This window comes from Stylophora pistillata, chromosome 9 (assembly GCF_964205215.1).
Source record: "Stylophora pistillata chromosome 9, jaStyPist1.2, whole genome shotgun sequence".
NCBI classification, from domain to species: domain Eukaryota; kingdom Metazoa; phylum Cnidaria; class Anthozoa; order Scleractinia; family Pocilloporidae; genus Stylophora; species Stylophora pistillata.
The window spans coordinates 8547345-8565227 of record NC_142527.1 but is presented as its reverse complement, the minus strand read 5'-3'; the positions used below and the strand labels follow the sequence as shown (position 1 = coordinate 8565227).

Genomic DNA, 17883 nt, shown 5'->3' with positions numbered 1-17883 from the left:
TTGGTTTAAACAGATACGAAATTAAAAACAAAGATTCAAGGGAATTATTTAAGCAGCAAGCTTCAGGCCAAATTAGCCCATTGCGGCAATCATTTCTTAACTTGTATTTTGTAATGTTTTATCATTATCCAGTGGAGACCTTTATTTAAATGTTACGACAGTAAACACAAAATTGTGGACACCATGAAGGCCAAACGTTTGTGTTAATGATCAGTGAGGTACTCCTATCCAGACTTTGAGACTATTCCTTTAGGATACGGTCATTACCATGATCCCCTCGCCTCGTGCTAAAATTTTCACCAGGTTAAACGGAGTAAAGAACGTAACATGGTAACAACAGAAGCAGCCGATTGAAGCTGGTTTTTCGGTTGCTGTGCGTTGTCAATGTCGTTGTCTTTTGTTTTGCAAAAATAACTCGCATAATACCTAGAAATAAATCCAGGTACTATTACCACATCGAAAAAAAGAAAAGCAACCAAACAAACAAACAGACAAACAACCCAAAAAAAAAAAAAAAAACTTCCGTCAGCTCTGTTCCTTAAACACTTTATAAAATTTCGATTTCAACCTCACTGACCATTTTCGACCGCATCTACAGTGAATTGGAATCTACGGGATATTATGAGGACCGCTGTCTGCACTTTTTTGCTGTTTGCTTTTGGTGTTACTACTACCACTGAAAATCGAGTCACTGATGGTAGGCACATTTCTTCCTAAACATTTTATCAAACTTTAAATTCATGGATGTTAAATATAAACTGAAAGCCAGCAAACATGTACAGTGTAGGTATACTTTTTCCGCGGGGATTCTGCTCCAACTGTTTCAGTGCTTTCCTTTGAAAGCTTTTTATACATTTGCCTCACACTCTCTCTACTATTATTAATACAGGTAAAACCAGCGGAGAGTTCATTAGGCGATAATGTTAAAATTATAGAGCGAGAGAGATCATGGTTTATCAAGTGATAAAGTTCTCAAAAAAAATCTAATTTGGTATTTATCTATATTTATGATCATGAAATGCAAACACCTCACAATATATATCAAACAACCCACCCTCTTTATAACTAAAGTTATCTGTGGATTTCTTTTCACTGAAGTTTGTACCAGTTTTCTTGACGAATATAAACAGACTTATCAGCGCGTGATTGGATTAAGTGCTCTATAGAGTAGCATAAATTAAAGTAAATTCAATAAGTGGCTCAGGGAACCAATTGCAATGAACGGGCGAGTAATTACAAAGCCTGTGCTGTTTCATTTATGCTTACTATGGCTCCATCCTTGGATATTACGACGTAAACCTATTGAAGACCACATCGATTTAAAGGGATACGAAACTTAAAAAAGAAAAAGCTGCTTGGGGAACTTCTTTGAGTATCATAGCCTATCTATCGTTCCTGTCGAGTGCATTAAACAAAAGACCAAAATCAAAGCAAGGGAACCAATAAAGGGGCGAGGAATGCCTGTGCTGTTTCCTTTACTTTTAAAATAGCACCATTCTTCGTTATTACAGCTTAAACGTACCTACGATTTTTATTTGATTATTAAAGGATACGAAACTTACAGCAAAACAGTTGCTTAGAAAATTCTTTGAGGGTAATTGCCTATCCATTTTCCAAATGCGTACGCGGACAAAAGCTTGCGATTTTTTTTTTTACCCAAAGAAAAACAAAATTTCAGTTCAACCAAAATAGTACATTGAAGCATACAAATTTTAATTATTTCTTCATCTAAAGCGTCTCAACCCTCTCTAGTGGAGACTGTTTCTAAGTGTTACGATAGAGAGCACAAATGCTCGAGACCGTTTAGGCAAAACTTAAGTGTTTATGGTTAGGGAGATACTCCTCCTATCCGAACTTAAAGAAGAACTTTTCCTATGACATAATGTTCATTATTATAACTTATAACTGCTAAGAGGACAGTTCAGTTAGAACTCCGTCACATGCAGGACGACTGGTACAGCCGGCAAGCGGACACCATCCAGGGTTACGCTGATATAAAGGACATAAAGAACTTCTATATCGCCGTCAAGGTCGTCTACGATACCACCACATCCAGTTCACCCCCTCTTCAAAGCGCAGATGGGAAGACACTGATATCAGACAAAGGGAAGATCCTTGAGCGATGGGCATAACACTTCCACATTGCCCTTAACCGCACCTCGAACATCAACTAGGAAGCCATCGATCGTCTCCTGCAAGTCCCAATCAACAACGCACCGGCTGACCCATCCACAAAGGCAGGGGTCGCAAAAGCAATCAAACGACTCTCCAGGGGCAATGCAACTGGTGCTGAATCCATTCCTGCGGAGATCTACGCTGCTGGCGGCCCAACGCTAATCGAGTGCCTCACCAACCTCTTCGCCACCATATGGACTCAGGGAAAGCTGCCACAGGAGCTCAAAGACGCCTCCATCATCCACCTCTATAAGCGCAAAGGGTCCAGGAACTCCTGCGATAACTACCGTGGCATCTCCCTGCTCTCCATCGCTGGGAAGATTCTAGCTCGCGTCATGCTGAACCGCCTCAATGCACACCTAGAGCACGATGTGCTTCCTGAGAGTCAGTGCGGATTCCGCGCAGGCCGAGGCACGCCCGACACGATCTTCGCAGCCCATTAACAACAAGAGAAGTTCCAGGAGCACAATGTTGGTCTCTATACCACCTTCGTGGATCTCACTAAAGCCTTTGGCAACGTCTGCCGCGACGAGTTGTGCAAGATCATGGCCAAGTTTGGATGCCCCACCAGGTTCATTGAAATGGTCCGGCAGGTCCATGACGGCATGTATGCTAGAGTGCAGGATGACCGCAAGTGTTCAAAGCCCTTTCCTGTCACCAACGGCGTAAAGCAGGGCTGCGTACTGGCTCCACCCCTCTTCAGCATGGTGTTCTCGGCAATGCTATCGGAAGCCTTCCGTGACGTAGACGTAGGTGTCAGATTCCGATACCGTACTGATGGCAGCCTCTTCAACCTCCGGAGACTACAGGCCAAGACCAAAGTATGAGTGGACATAGCCCGTGACTTCCTGTTTGCTGATGACTGCGCGCTCAACGCTAGCACAGAGTCAGATATGCAGGAAAGAGTGGACGTGTTCGCAGAAGCCTGTGACGACTTTGTTCTCACCATCTCCACCGCGAAGACCGAGGTCATGCACCAGTTAGCACCTGCAACGGCCTACACCGAGCCTACTATCACCGTCAGCGGTCAGAGACTCGCCGTAGCAGACAAGTTCGTCTATCTTAGTAGCACTCTGTCGCGCGCTGTCAACATCGACGGGGAGGTGGCCTACCGAATAGCCAGAGCCAGTGCTGCTTTAGGCAGACTGAAAGACAAAGTCTGGGAGCGCCGGGGCCTTTAAGCTCGAAACCAAACTGTCTGTGCACAGGGCGGTTGTTCTCCCAATCCTGCTCTACGCATACGAGACATGGACTGTCTACAGCCGGCACGCCAAACAACTCAACGCCTTCCACATGAGATGCCTGAGGACCTTCCTTCGCATCAGGTGGTAGGACAAAGTACCAGACACTGTAGTCCCCCAGCGTAATGAGTCAGAGAGCATCCACGCCATTCCTCTGCGCTGTCAGCTCCGGTGGGCAGGCCACGTCCGACGAATGGACGACAGCCGACTCCCAGAAAGACTGCTCTTTGGTGAACTTACAGCAGGACAGTGCCTACTCGGTCGGCCAAAAAAACGATACAAAGACTCTCTGAAAAAGTCTCTTAAGTGCTGTGACATTTCCTGCTCCGCATGGGAAGCGATTGCTGAAGACAATCCTGCATGGCGCTCGCTTGTGAGAGCGGGAGTGCTGGCATTCAAGGTCAACTGCGTCCGTAAGAAAGATCAGAGTCGACACAAGAAGAACACAGGCCGCTTTTAGAGCTGTATGCTGATTGTCCGCCGCAATCTACTGATTGACCAAATATAATCGATTGCGACGTGCCCAAAGGTAGAATTTTCGGCAAGTGGTCAGGCGTATCAGCGAATGGGCTCTCATCAAAATTTCCGTCACAATTATGTCTAATTGTTCCCTGGAGACTTGAATTGTAGATTTATGTAGATTCAAGCTATCGTGCAGGCTTTTCTGTATTTTGACTATTTCCATCGTCTGAGACTGCGATTCTTATCGGCGGCTAAGAGTTCCCTAAGTCAGTTTTCGCTCCCGACTCCTCTGAAATAGGATTCCATAGAACACTTTTACAACTTTTTTACCTGATCCCTTACATTTTAGACTTTTATATCATTATTTTCATAGCTCATTTCGTCCAATATTCGTTTCACATTTTTGTTGTTATTCTTTTTTGTGCGCGTAAGCTCCTTAGCTCCAGCCTAACTTATTATATTTTTTGGCATTCATAACTATCCTACAAAGGAGAACAGTAGGTCATCGTTATTGAGAGCATTACAAATTTTGAGAAAGACTTTTAAGTTTCTTTTACATTGAGCAACACATTTTAACGAGGTCCATATATATAGGAATGCCAGAGACGTAAAAACGTTCTGTCGTTACGCAAGAGTAATTTATCTGCGGTCATAATTGTTTAGAAATTTTGTCCTGTTACTTGATAGAAAATAGGTATCTGATGTAATTTTATCGTTTAAAGTTTTGAATTAAAATTGCATTTGTGATATGTTTTTCTGATTTCCGAAGTGATCTCATTTTTGAAATTCGTTTTGTTCACCCAATCCCTGTTGTACCATGGTAGGTATGCAAGTCTTTCTTGTGTCCGAGGGTTTTTTTTAGTTCACTTTTTGTATGGCTACTTTTAATGATTGAATGAAACGTAGTTGTCATTTTAAAATAAACAAATATATATATATATATACTTTTTTTCCTCGCTTTTATTTTTTCTTCTTAATCTCTCGGCTTTTCAACCAGAAGGCTCGACCTGCTTCAAGTATGATTTCCACACGGAAAAAGCTGACTGGGAGGAAGCCAAGGGAAACTGTGCCAGAAACAGTAGTTCACTTGTCTCTATGGAAACCGAAAAAGAATGGCACTTTGTTAGGAACTTGACCAAGAATGAAAAAAAAACACGCTGGTTCATTGGTTTATTTGAAAGTGCTAACAGTTCTGATACGTGGTACTGGTTGAGTGAAAGCAAAGCATGGGTTAACGAGGGTTCTAATGAAACATGGCGTTGGAATAAAAGAGAACCAAACAATCATAACACAGAAAAATGCGTGGAGATGATGCAAAATGGAGAGTACAACAACATACACTGTAAAAAAGATTCGTATGATGACGATCCGGGATATATATGCGAAAAGCAAGTCAGTAAGTCGATGATCATGCCTATCTATGTCAACTAACTTTACAAATCACAGTAAGACGAAAAGTTGTAAACAATCTTTGATTTCGAAGCAAGTAACTCTTATTCATATTTTCTCCTCAGATTGTTCAATTGTTTCATTGAAAGCAGATATTTTCATTGAGGAAGCTACAGAACCTGCGTCAACCCGCCAGCTATTAGAAACAAAGACAACAGCCACCTCACTCAGAACTCAAACGACTAATACAAAAACTGAAGATCGGAATGAGATGCATTCAGAAGGTGGGATTAGCTTTGTTGAAAGTTTATTATTTAATATATCCCTAATGTACCGCTCGCTTCTTGTCAGGTGTCACACTGCAACCCCCCCCCCCTCCCCAGCCCCCACCTCCAGAATATAAATGAAAAAAGAACAAGAAAAGGGGGATAGGAAGGGGACGACGGGTCAAAATCATGACAGCCACCCTTTCCTGCTCCATTTCTCATTGGTTTTGGCTGAATAATCCTTAGATACCACATGATCGTTCTTACTGTCATTAGAACTGTTATGCTTAGCATTGTTCTTATAATGATCATTAATATTATTTTTGTCAATGCTATTATCGTTATTATAATTACTATTATCACTATCACTGTGTGATTCTTCTAAGTCACTTGATGACATTCTGGTCTGCTGTCACGACTACTTTGATAAGCGTTTGCGTCTTATGCTTCTTCTTGCACTAAAAAGGAAAAATATTCCAAGAACGATAAACATTTTAATAAGCGTGTTTTGATGTGCAGAGTTCGGATTTAGGAGAGTCCAACAAATTATGAACAATATTTTGAGCGTTTTACTGGGCTATTCTGCACGCACAATAAGAGGAAAAAAATGACGAGAAGTCCCTTTACCCTCACTGGAAAGGAACTTCCTTTATGTAAAACATTGGGGGTAGGACCATTCTTCGACCATTTTACATTTCGAGGGTCCGAAAACGGCTAAAAATCTCGACACCATTCTTTTCTTAATTTCGATGACAATTCGTTAGGAAAGGCATTAGAAATAGTCTCGCAGTAATACACCTGTACGTTGCGATGGGCATAAATTTCGATACCTCTGTTATACATGTTGTGCGATGATACTGCAGCAATATCCGATCGAATGCTTTAGCTCCTTGTCTGCCAATAGAGACCACTATTAAAAAACATGATGATAATTTTCAATATTATGATTACTATATGAGCATCAGTTGTCCTCGAAATTAGAAATGTCCGGAAAAGATCTATTTTAATGACCTCGTGATAGTGGGTGATGAATTTACATTCAATCCAGACAGCTCATTAGAATTTCTCCTTCCAACTTTTCTACAACTTCCTTGAACCTTTCAGCGGGAAAATAGCATTCTTGTTTATAAGTTTACATATTACCTGAGACTTTCTTGGCGAGACTTACTTCAACAGTTTTGGCTAAGGCTGAGACTTTTATATCGAATTGAGTACATTATCTCATGAAAGCATAACTGATAAGTATCATTTCTGATGGAATGGAAGTATTTTGAAATAATACCATTCCGCTTTGGAACTGAATCGAGCGATGGTGAGAGATTTACTACAGGCAAGTATGATTTCAGCAGTTAATAAAGTGAACCGTGATATGTTTACTTCTTTAACGAAACTCCGCGTTTCGCTAAGTTTGAGTAACTTTATATGTCTGTATCGAGTACATCTGCGTACCATTCATTTATTAATCTACGTATTTTTGTGGGATGGGAACCAAATCAAAGCTCAACTTGTACCACACTCACTGTCCATATCATACTAACACGAGTCGCTTGGATGTTGGAAGGATATTTGAGCATGTCAAGAGAAATATTTGTTTGGTGAAATGGAAAAATGGCGTTGTGCGGTATCTTAGTAATCCTAATGCTAATACCTTCAAATAAATTATTACAGATCTGATGGAATTAGTAAAGTATATGTTCCCTCTTGTTGGAAATTTTCGTCTCCTGTAACTAATAAGGTTGAATATATAATGCATTTCTATTTTCATATAGACCACAAAGGTAATTTCAAAGATGTATACAATGGTTCCAGTTACATATTCCACCAGCTCAACAATGTGACACCTTTTTAATCCTGGTCCGGAAGCAGAAGACAGTGCAAGCAGGCTGAATATGACCTTGTCTCTATTGAAATCTATGGAGAATGGAGCTTTTTAAACCAAACTATCCAGGCTTTTGAAACAGGGGAATACTTAATCATCAATATTATTATTGAGATGCAATGAATATATGAAGTTCATATATTTTGAACTATACTGTCCTGTACTGTACTGTAATCTTTATTTAGACTCGATCAATTCATCAGCCTATAAAAATACATATCACATACGCTAAGATATTTAAAATTAAAACTACATACTATAACACTAAAGCTGTTTTCCGTGAATGCCGTGCGTTAGACTTTAAAAATGTCATTGATCTTACGTTTAAATAACCCCAGAGACTCTGTGTTCCTTATATCGCGTGGTAAACTGTTCCATAATGTGGCGCCATTGTAGCTAAAGCTTTTTCTGTAATAATTAGTGCACGGTAGTGGAACATTAAGCTTATTTTCCGAGTCCCTGAGGTCATAAGCAGAGTCACGCCACGTAAACTTTGAATATAGATACCTTGGAGCTAGCCCGTGCAGACATCTAAACATCATGGTGGCTTTATGGATTTCCTGCTGGCGTGCAAGATTTTTCCACCCTAAAAACTCGAGTAGCTCAGTTGCATCAATATCATAGTTAGAGAATGTCAACACACGGGCTGCTCTATTCTGCAATTTCTGCAGTTTGTCTCGTAGCGTTTTCCCACAGCTACCCCAAACAATGTCTCAGTAATCAAAGTGAGGTTTTACTAAAGCTTGGTAGATGAGATGTAAGGTTGATGCTGGGATCAGGTGCCTAATTCGCTTTAGGGCCCCGATACCAGAGGCGATCTTTTTCGTTAGTTTTTCGATGTGACTATGCCAATCGAGTTTATCGTCTATTATTACACCAAGCGATTTTGTAGCTGAAACCTGGCTCACTTGAGTATTGTTCATTCTAATTGTTGGTAAAGCTGTGAGAGTATTCAGTCTCTGCCTCGACCCTATTAGCATGAACTCGGTTTTAGTCATGTTTAACGTGAGTTTGTTCGCTTGTAGCCAGTTGAAGACGTTTTCTAGGTCTTCATTTAGACAAAACTGAACGTTCTCAAGATTGCTTCCCGCATATGTGAGGTGCGTGTCATCGGCATACATTCTCGGTTTACAATTTGATAAGCAATTTGGAAGATCGTTGATGTATAATAAGAACAATAATGGACCGAGAATGGTCCCATGATGGACGCCGCAAGTCAACGAGTAGCTACTGGATAGCGACCCGTTGACAGAGCATTTTTGTGTTCGGTTTTCCAAATATGACTGAAACCATCTGAAAGATTTTCCATGTATACCATATTAGTTTAGTTTCGATAGAAGGATCTGATGATCAACAGTGTCAAAAGCTTTTTTCAAATCTAGAATAATGACTCCATTGATTTTCTCGTTATCAATATTATATGCCCAAGAATCTGTCGCTTCCAACAAAGCTGTTACAGTTGAATGATTAGCACGAAACCCTGATTGGTTTTGACATAAAATATCGTGCTCTTCCAAATAGGCATATAACTGTTCATAAACTATCCTTTCAAACGCCTTCGCCATTATTGGAATCACCGATATTGGGCGGTAATTGTTAGCATCACCGCGGTCACCCTGTTTATAAAGAGGGGTAATCCTTGCATATTTTCAGTCGTCTGGGAACGTCCCTTGCCTAATAGATTGATTGAAAATATCACATATCGGCACACAAATGAGATCAGCACATTCCCTGATAAGCCTAGCAGATATTTTGTCAAGGCCTGTTGCCTTTGACTTGTCTAATTTATTTAAAAGTGAAAATACTTTAGTTGGATTGGTGGGTTGGAGCTTAAACCGTTTATCTGTTGCGGTGAGATATCTTTGATAGCTACCACTATCACAATTTATCTCACTGGCAAGTTTTGGACCAATATTAGCAAAATGGTTATTGAATTCGTTTGATAGCTCCAACGCATTAGTTATCGTTAATCCGTTCACTTTTAGGGACGCCACTGGCGTTTTCCCAGATTTTCGAGAAGTTAGCTCGTTTATAGTCTGCCAGGTCTTTCGGGAGTCGCTGGTTTGCTTATTAAAACTATTTTGGTAATAAGCTTGCTTAGCTGAGCGTATTTGCTTATTGACTATATTTCTTTGTTTGATAAATAATGCCCAATCGTTAGGATCATTTGTCTTGCTTGCTTTGATTTTTAATATGTCTCTATTATGCATAAGGTCTTTCAATTCAGAGGTAATCCACGGAGAACTCCGTGAACGAACGCGCATCGTTTTCAGTGGGGCATGTTTGTCAGCGATAGCAAGAAATGTACATTTCCATTGCTGCCACATCACGTTTGGGTTGGAAGACTCGTATACATTATCCCAACATTGAGATAGAATGTCATAACGAAACTTTTGGCGATCGAAATTTCGGAAATTTCTGTATGTAATAGAATTATGTCCGTTATTTAAATCAGGCCTGCGCACAGGCCTGATTTTTTTCAGGTCTGATTTTCGCTATTGCATAAATAGCGCTATCTACTGCGAGGATCGCACATCATACGTATCTAATACCGCAGTCCAAAATATATGAACTTCATATATTCATTGCATCTCAATAATAATATTGATGATGATGAAAAGGATTAGATTGTAAGTAGGATTTTAATTGAAATCGGAACTACTCTTAGGTCGTTTTTACTTTTAACTTCTAAATATTATTATTACTATTATTATTATTATCATGAATAGTGTTATTACTATTATTATTATTATTATTATTACTATATATTTATTAATCTACTTATTAATTTTTTTAATATTTTCTTTCTCTAATTGACAAACCGGCACATTCCGATTGAAATCGGGAGTCTCTTTACAGCGTGACCATGAATGCTAAAGAAGGCAGAATCACCCTCTTTTTTCTTTAAATACGTGTTACATCAGCGTTATTTGATCGGAAGACACCAAAACCAAAAATTTACGTTGAGTATTTTTGTTTTTTTTTGTTTTTTTGAAAAAATAGAAGCACTCCATTAGCCCTTTGCGCCTTGTCCATCTTAGCCTCCTTGTTCATATCAGCTTAAGGTTAACTATGTTTCGAATGCTGCAATTTATTTTTTAAAGCTACTTTGAAAACGGGATTTGAAAATATATTTTTTTTCTCTTTGCTACAAAGAATTTAGAGAGTGCCAAGACTAAATTGAACAGTGACGCGTATGGTCGTTTCCACGCACGCGACCATATCATACTGTGCAAAGATGCAGCGACAATCAAAATCACTCAATTTTTAGGAATATTTATCCTATAACTTTGGCGTAGAAGTCAGTTAAAAGAGTACTGAATGATGAAATCGTAAACGGTTATAACACTGCAATTTGTAACATCTTAACGACTACAATATTCTTAATATACAATTTCTTTTCAGTGTCATGACCGAACTCTAAGACTTGTCCGCTATCAGTTCAACAGACAGTTCCAATAAACCAGTAAGGTTTGATAAAACACCGTGATAGAAACGACATTATATGGAGATTCAATTCGTACAGTGTTAAGTTCATACCGAAATGAAGGAAGATAAAATAAAGGAATAAGGGTACTATTTGTTGGCATATTTTAAGCATATAAGTAAAATGAATCAAGGAATTCAACAGGTTTGTGGATGGTTCTGAATGTAAGGATTTCTTACATTTATTTTCTCGTATACTACTTTGTGTCAGAGTCGACTCGTGTACCACAAACACCGGTTACTACCCGTTTCAGAGAATCACTAACGAAAGCGACAAAACCCTCCACCCGGCCACAGGCAGCCCAAGCTCACTACGAGAAAAGCGGACGTGACTCTTACCGTGTTGCGTAACGTTTTATATTTATAAAGGTTTGTATGGGATGTTATCGGTTTGCCTTAAAAGAGAGAAAAAAATGTCTTGTTTTGAAATATAATGGGCTCACTTTATTGCCTTGTTGTTTTCTTTGTTGATTCCGAACGTCTCAGGCCATTTTGAAGCGTTTTCGGCGAGTTAGCGCTATGTTGGTGTTCAACTGCTAAAAGAAAGACAAGGCCGGAAACCTATTTTAGAAGCGTCCGTCGCCCGAAGCGAATAATTCCGCCAAAAAATTTCCACCAGTCTCGATTCCTCCAGAAAATCAAAGCAGAGATGTTGCAGTTCCATTTTCCATTCACTCGATTCACAATTCCTCCCCCAGATCTTTCACTAGCGATACTTTTATCTCCAGATCGATAGGCTTTCCCATTTCGAATTTGGCTGGTTCAAACGACCACTGTCCCTTCGCCGATCGCACAGTATGTTGGGTAACAAAAATAAGCCCGGCGAGGGTAGCCAGCGGCCTGCAGTCCAAAAACAAACCCGTTAGCTCCCCTGGAATTTCGCCGCAGGTTTCGTTCATAGCTTGACACTCAGGAACGTGCACATGGCGATCGATCTCGGGTTTCCACTGAGATATTTAAATTAGTAAACACATTTTCATTCGATGTTGATTGGTCGATCAAAACAATGCGGTCTTGACAAAACCTCTCGAGGGGACCAGGGGAGCTAACGGGTTTGTTTTTGGACTGCAGGCCGCTGGCTACCCTCGCCGGGCTTATTTTTGTTACCCAACATACTGTGCGATCGGCGAAGGGACAGTGGTCGTTTGAACCAGCCAAATTCGAAATGGGAAAGCCTATCGATCTGGAGATAAAAGTATCGCTAGTGAAAGATCTGGGGGAGGAATTGTGAATCGAGTGAATGGAAAATGGAACTGCAACATCTCTGCTTTGATTTTCTGGAGGAATCGAGACTGGTGGAAATTTTTTGGCGGAATTATTCGCTTCGGGCGACGGACGCTTCTAAAATAGGTTTCCGGCCTTGTCTTTCTTTTAGCAGTTGAACACCAACATAGCGCTAACTCGCCGAAAACGCTTCAAAATGGCCTGAGACGTTCGGAATCAACAAAGAAAACAACAAGGCAATAAAGTGAGCCCATTATATTTCAAAACAAGACATTTTTTTCTCTCTTTTAAGGCAAACCGATAACATCCCATACAAACCTTTATAAATATAAAACGTTACGCAACACGGTAAGAGTCACGTCCGCTTTTCTCGTAGTGAGCTTGGGCTGCCTGTGACCCGGCCAAGAGTTGCAACAACCTTTACACCGCAAAACCGACCTACATCAAGTCAACCAACACATGGTACAGCGTGGCCATCTTAACGTCGTTTATGTTTATATCATCAATGGCTATATGCCTCTATATTAGATTTATTGAACAATCGACTATTGATAAACTGATTAATTGTTTGATTGACCTGTTTACTTATCGATTCATTTATTCATTCCTTTCATTTATCTAAAAACTGAAAGTCTCATTACAATTTTGGTCTTGGAACTTCGGTTGAAACAACTAGGGTTCGATTGATTTTTATCTTTGGTGGCGTAGGAGTGAAATAAATCGGGTTATATAACCGTGACGTACGTTGGTGATTCTAAAAGTAGGGATTTCTGCAAATGATTTTCTGTATTGCTTTATGTCAGGGTTGACTCGTGAACAACACACACCGCTCACACTTCGTTCTAAAGAATCAACAACAAGGGTGACAAAACCCTCCACTCAACCAAGAGGTGCAACAGTTTCAACACTACAAAACCAACCTACATCAAATCGACCGACGCAAGGTACAATATGGCCATCTTAACGTTTTCTGTGTGTACATGATAAATGTCTACATGCCTCTGTATTAGCTAAATTGAACGATGCATTGATCGAATGATTACTTGTTTGATTGACCTTTTCACTTATCAATTCATTGATTCATTTTTCTTCAAGAAACTACATTTAACCCTTTGAATGCCAACCCAGGTGCATGCCTCGCAACCAGCGGCCATATTGGATTTTTCATAAAATAATTTTACTCAACAATTTGAGCCCTTTGGCATTGTATAACTCTTTTTAGTAATCAATCTTGCACTACAATAGTCAATACATCAAATATGTATTTTTATTGGCTAGGTTATTACAACCTCTATGCCAGTGTGGTTGCATTTATAATAAAAAAACAATTTGATAAAAATGATTTTCAAAAACATCTTATATAACAGATTTCATTTCTTCTTTGTACTCCCTTATAATGTTATTGTTCTCATAAAACCACAAAGTTCAATAAAGTTAACTTTTGTCAATGATTTGTCTCTTTTTCCCATATAATCATGACCAGCAGCCATATTGAATTTATAATTAGATGATCATTTGTCCCAAAATAATAACAAGTTTCAGTTTCCTGCATGTCTCCTTTTTGCAATAACAAAACAAAGTCCTTTGAAACAACCACGGATAAAAACCTTGAACGACCGAGAAAAGAAACAAAATGCTTGTCAGAGGACGTATATATACGTCCTCGGTATCTGAGGGTCCTATTTTAGGACGTATATATACGTCCTTGGCATTCAAAGGGTTAAAACAAATAGGTTCGATTTATTTTTATTTTGGTAGCGTATAAGTGAATTAAATCGAGTTGTATAACAATGAGATACGTGGGCGATTCTGAGCCTAAGGATTTCTGCAAATGATTTTCTCTGGTTGCTTTCCGTTAGAGTCAACCCGTGAGCCACGAGCACTAGAAACTACTACTCGTTTTAAAGAATCAATGGTGTCAAAAACTTCTACATTATCAACAAAAGGAAATAATTTTACACTGGAAAAGCGAGCCACATTTAAACTCCCAACTCAAGGTACAATGTTATCGTCTTAGCCTCTTCTATGTCAGTATAATAATCGTCTACATGCTACCAGCTGTATTTATCCATATCTTAATCCATGTAATTTACTATGTGATTGCCATAGAGTATTACTTTTGTTTCTTTACTTCGAATGTATCGCTGTTGACGAAGAATAAAATCCAACCATAAAATAATACGTTTTCTTTACTTAACACCAAAGCAACGTTATCATGAATTGCAATTTCGTACTTCCCAAAAACTTTGTTATAAATGTGCAACTTCTCTTTAGAGTGACGTTATGAGGTGTGCCTTACGTTCCATCTAATACCATCTTCCATGAGTTCCCCAGGGAAACAGAGGAGATCGATTTTCGCTATTGAATAACAAAGCTTAAGATCTTGACAAAAATGTCTCGGGCAGGGAGGCGTAGAAATGTAACATATGAGTTTATAGATAATTTGAGCCTCTAATATTCCAAAGATCAATCACAAGAGTTAATAAACTGAAAAGTGACATTCAATTTTTCCACATTCCTTAGTTTTCGTTTTAGTCTCCACTCAAGCTTTTTCAGTTCAATCAGCCTTCGATCGCCTCATAGGAAAGCAATAAAATAACCATTTTCCTCTTTCTTCTTCAGGAACTACTTTTGAGAATACCGTTCGTAAATCTTCAAGGCAAATTTTTTTATTCGGCAAAATAAATTTGGTCTTGATCATCATAGTGCTACTGGCCGTTTTTATCTTAGTGATTGCAGTCGTATTCGGAATATTGTTTTGTCGACGACACCTGGGTCATAAAAACCAAGGCAGGTCATTTGCAACATTTACATCTTCATTTTTGTTTGTTTATTTGTTTGTTGTTTGCTTGATTCGAGCTTCTATAATATCTCCAGTTTTTTAATCAATTTCAGCGAGTATGGTAAACATGTGAATAAAAACTTAAGATATTTGGCTAAAACGTTGCTGAGAAATTATAAAATATATTTAAGCTAAGGGGGAGCCATTCACCCTACTCCCAATGTTACCTTTGGAGATCCTGTCCCTTTATATCTTGGAAGGGGAGGGGGCTTTAGATTGGAGGGCTGGTTGTATCTTATCTTGGCTTGCTACTAACATCCATTTTCTTCCCTTCTTTTTTTTTCCGATGGCAATGACAATAATGGTGTGCTTTATCGTGACAAACGGCAAGTAGTATACAGTACAATACTTTAGCTTTAATCTTTTGTACTCCGTTACCTCATTTTAATGAACTCATCACATCTTATTTATCCAGATTTTGAACAAGGAAAGACAAGGGGTCTATAAATCAATTATCCGCAAAACTTAACTTTCCGTGAGAAACATTTTGAGTAATAACAATACATATCCCATTTGGCTCTGGATTGAATGGCACAAACAAAATATTTTCAGATATACATGGTGATGACGGTACTTATCTAATGATAATTGCAATATTTTTTCCCTTCCAAACCTCATTTTCTGCCCAGCCATCATTACCTTTTCTCAATGGAAGTTTTACTGCTATTGGATTTAATGTATCTTATTTGCTTCAAAGTATTCATCTAACTCATATCATAAAAAGTACGTTACTTTTTTTTCCTGAAAATATCCGTTCGAGTACATAGTACGACGCTACACGTAAACAAGCGGGCAAACATATAAGTTATATGAACATATCCTTGCATAGCATAATCCTACTGAAATCGTCTTTCCGCTTTATGAGAGATAAAATCATTTTGCATTACAGATCACCTTCAGATCACCTTCACGATCGGGTTACTTGCACCTACGAGGTGCCTCCGAGTTCCGAACTGCAATCTATTGATCCTGTGCATGTCCAACAAACACAGAACTCCACCGAGCTCACTGTACACTTAACACTTTCTCAAACGGAATCTGGGTTGGCCACATACGAGACAGGGAGCGACTGCAAAAAAGAGAGCGAATATGATGACATGAATGAGACTAATGGAATGTCGTGGTCAGGAAGCAAAGGATGTTCAGAAATTCAGGAACAAGAACGAGAAAAAGCGATGACGATTGGTGGTAAGAAAGGAATAGAGCAGCCACCCACTTTTTGCAGCGAAAAAGAAGAAAAGAAGGATAATGTTTACGCTGTTGTTCATAAAGAAAGAAAAAACAAGGTCAATTCTGAAGCAAGTGCTCTCAAAACATCTCCAGGCCGCCCTCAGGAAGGAGCAAGTTGGTTACCTGTGAACAAGGCGACAGGTGTCGATTGTACTGGTCATTCGTCACATGAAACTGATTTAGGGCTCGACAACATCGCAAAGGCTGCAGAGAGCGAGACACCTCAAACTGGCGGGAGCAATGAATACTTGTACGCAGCTGTTGACATGACAACGAAGAAGAAAAAGCCACCACAGGTATTTCATCTAACAGATTCCGACAATTTTTTTTTTTTTTATGTTGTTGTTGCTTTTTTTGCTTTGTTTTTTTTTTTTGTTGTTGTTTTGTTTTTAATATGACCCGTTTCGTCTCCAGCGCTGTCTAATTTAGGGAAAAAAATTCTTATTCATTCATCTCTTCGATTAAAAACTTTTTTCGATGAACACGGAACACGGCAGCTGGACTTGTTTTTGAGTATCTAGAGGGTCCTATAAAAACTGCATATTGTATATCAAAACTAACAGACAAACCAACAAAAAACAAACCAACAAACAAACAAACTAGAAAAAAGTCACAGCTAATAGTAAAACAAAAGCTTGGGCGAAAACCAAATAGTGGTAAATTAATTTTGTTGGCGTATCATATTCGTCTATGAACTTTAGTGGTCCTTACTCTTCCTTCTCATTATTATTATTATTATTATTATTATTATTATTATTCGTGCACTAGCTACTATGTTGCTAATGTTATTCAGTGTCGCAGGTTTCACTAATTGCTTATACGGTATAATTATATTTCTTCGTTTATTGTCTGATCTAGATGCCCCCTCCCTACCGTGGACTTGTGTATGCAGATCTGGCCCATACCCGAGAAAACAGTGCAAAGCTTGTTCAAGAGCAGTCCCAAACAGTATACGCCCAAATTGATCACGTCAAGACAGCAAGCGTGAAGATATCGCAGCAGAATCAGGAGGAAGCAAAAGAAGGGGAGCATAAGTGAGCTCTGCCCGTTTACAATCCTAGAAATAATTTAGAGATAAAAAATATAAAAACTCAGTCAAAACTCTAAGAAAATAATTAGAATTCGCAGAAACTTTCATCGAAACAGTTGTCAGCAATCATTTGCTTTGTCATTACTAACTTGATGGAAGTAACTTCCATAGATTGTAGCAGGATGATTGTATCAATATCAACTGTTGTGTACCAGAATACTTAGCATGTTTCACTTTAACTTACATGGAAAACCGAATAAAATCAATAATACTTATCGGCGATGAGTTTGTGCGGCCGATGGGTTAAAAAACGGGGGCTCTGTGCATGGGCGTACTAAAGGAAAACATTTCAAGGGGTTAACGAACTTTGTACGTAGTGTGTATGCAAGAGGAAAGCTTTTATCATATGAAATCTCTTGCATTGTAAAGTATAAAATTTGAAATATCATTGCTTTTTTTTTAACAAATAAGTAATCAATTCGTGAGGTCTGATGACATTAAATTAAACTGCAGCGTAAAATTTTAAAACCCGTTTTAACGTCTATATTTTTGGTATGGCCTACCAAAGAAACACACAAAAAAAGAAACAACAACCAATGACTAAATAAACGATAAACAATCGAGTTCTTGTGATAAGAATCCATCCCACTCTTTCTATA

The 17883-nt window shown here is 39.0% G+C and overlaps 1 protein-coding gene across 1 annotated transcript; it reads left to right on the top strand.

Annotated features, from left to right (window-relative positions):
* Nucleotides 1-289: 289 nt before the first annotated feature.
* On the top strand, nucleotides 290-17504 carry LOC148723080 (uncharacterized). Its single transcript, XM_088734038.1, has 6 exons — nucleotides 290-697; nucleotides 4876-5274; nucleotides 5393-5551; nucleotides 14745-14912; nucleotides 15865-16490; nucleotides 17053-17504. The coding sequence occupies exons 1-6, from the start codon at nucleotides 622-624 to the stop codon at nucleotides 17230-17232; spliced, it is 1608 nt and encodes a 535-aa protein (XP_088590164.1). The 5' UTR covers nucleotides 290-621; the 3' UTR covers nucleotides 17233-17504.
* The last annotated feature ends 379 nt before the right edge of the window (nucleotides 17505-17883 follow it).

What these genes read in the sequence shown, in the direction of transcription:
- LOC148723080 (XM_088734038.1), top strand. Translation starts at nt 622, where the DNA reads ATGAGGACCGCTGTCTGCACTTTTTTGCTGTTTGCTTTTGGTGTTACT. An exon ending in TGAAAATCGAGTCACTGATG is followed by an intron (nt 698 to 4,875) that starts GTAGGCACATTT and finishes CTTTTCAACCAG; the next exon opens with AAGGCTCGACCTGCTTCAAG. An exon ending in TATATGCGAAAAGCAAGTCA is followed by an intron (nt 5,275 to 5,392) that starts GTAAGTCGATGA and finishes TTTTCTCCTCAG; the next exon opens with ATTGTTCAATTGTTTCATTG.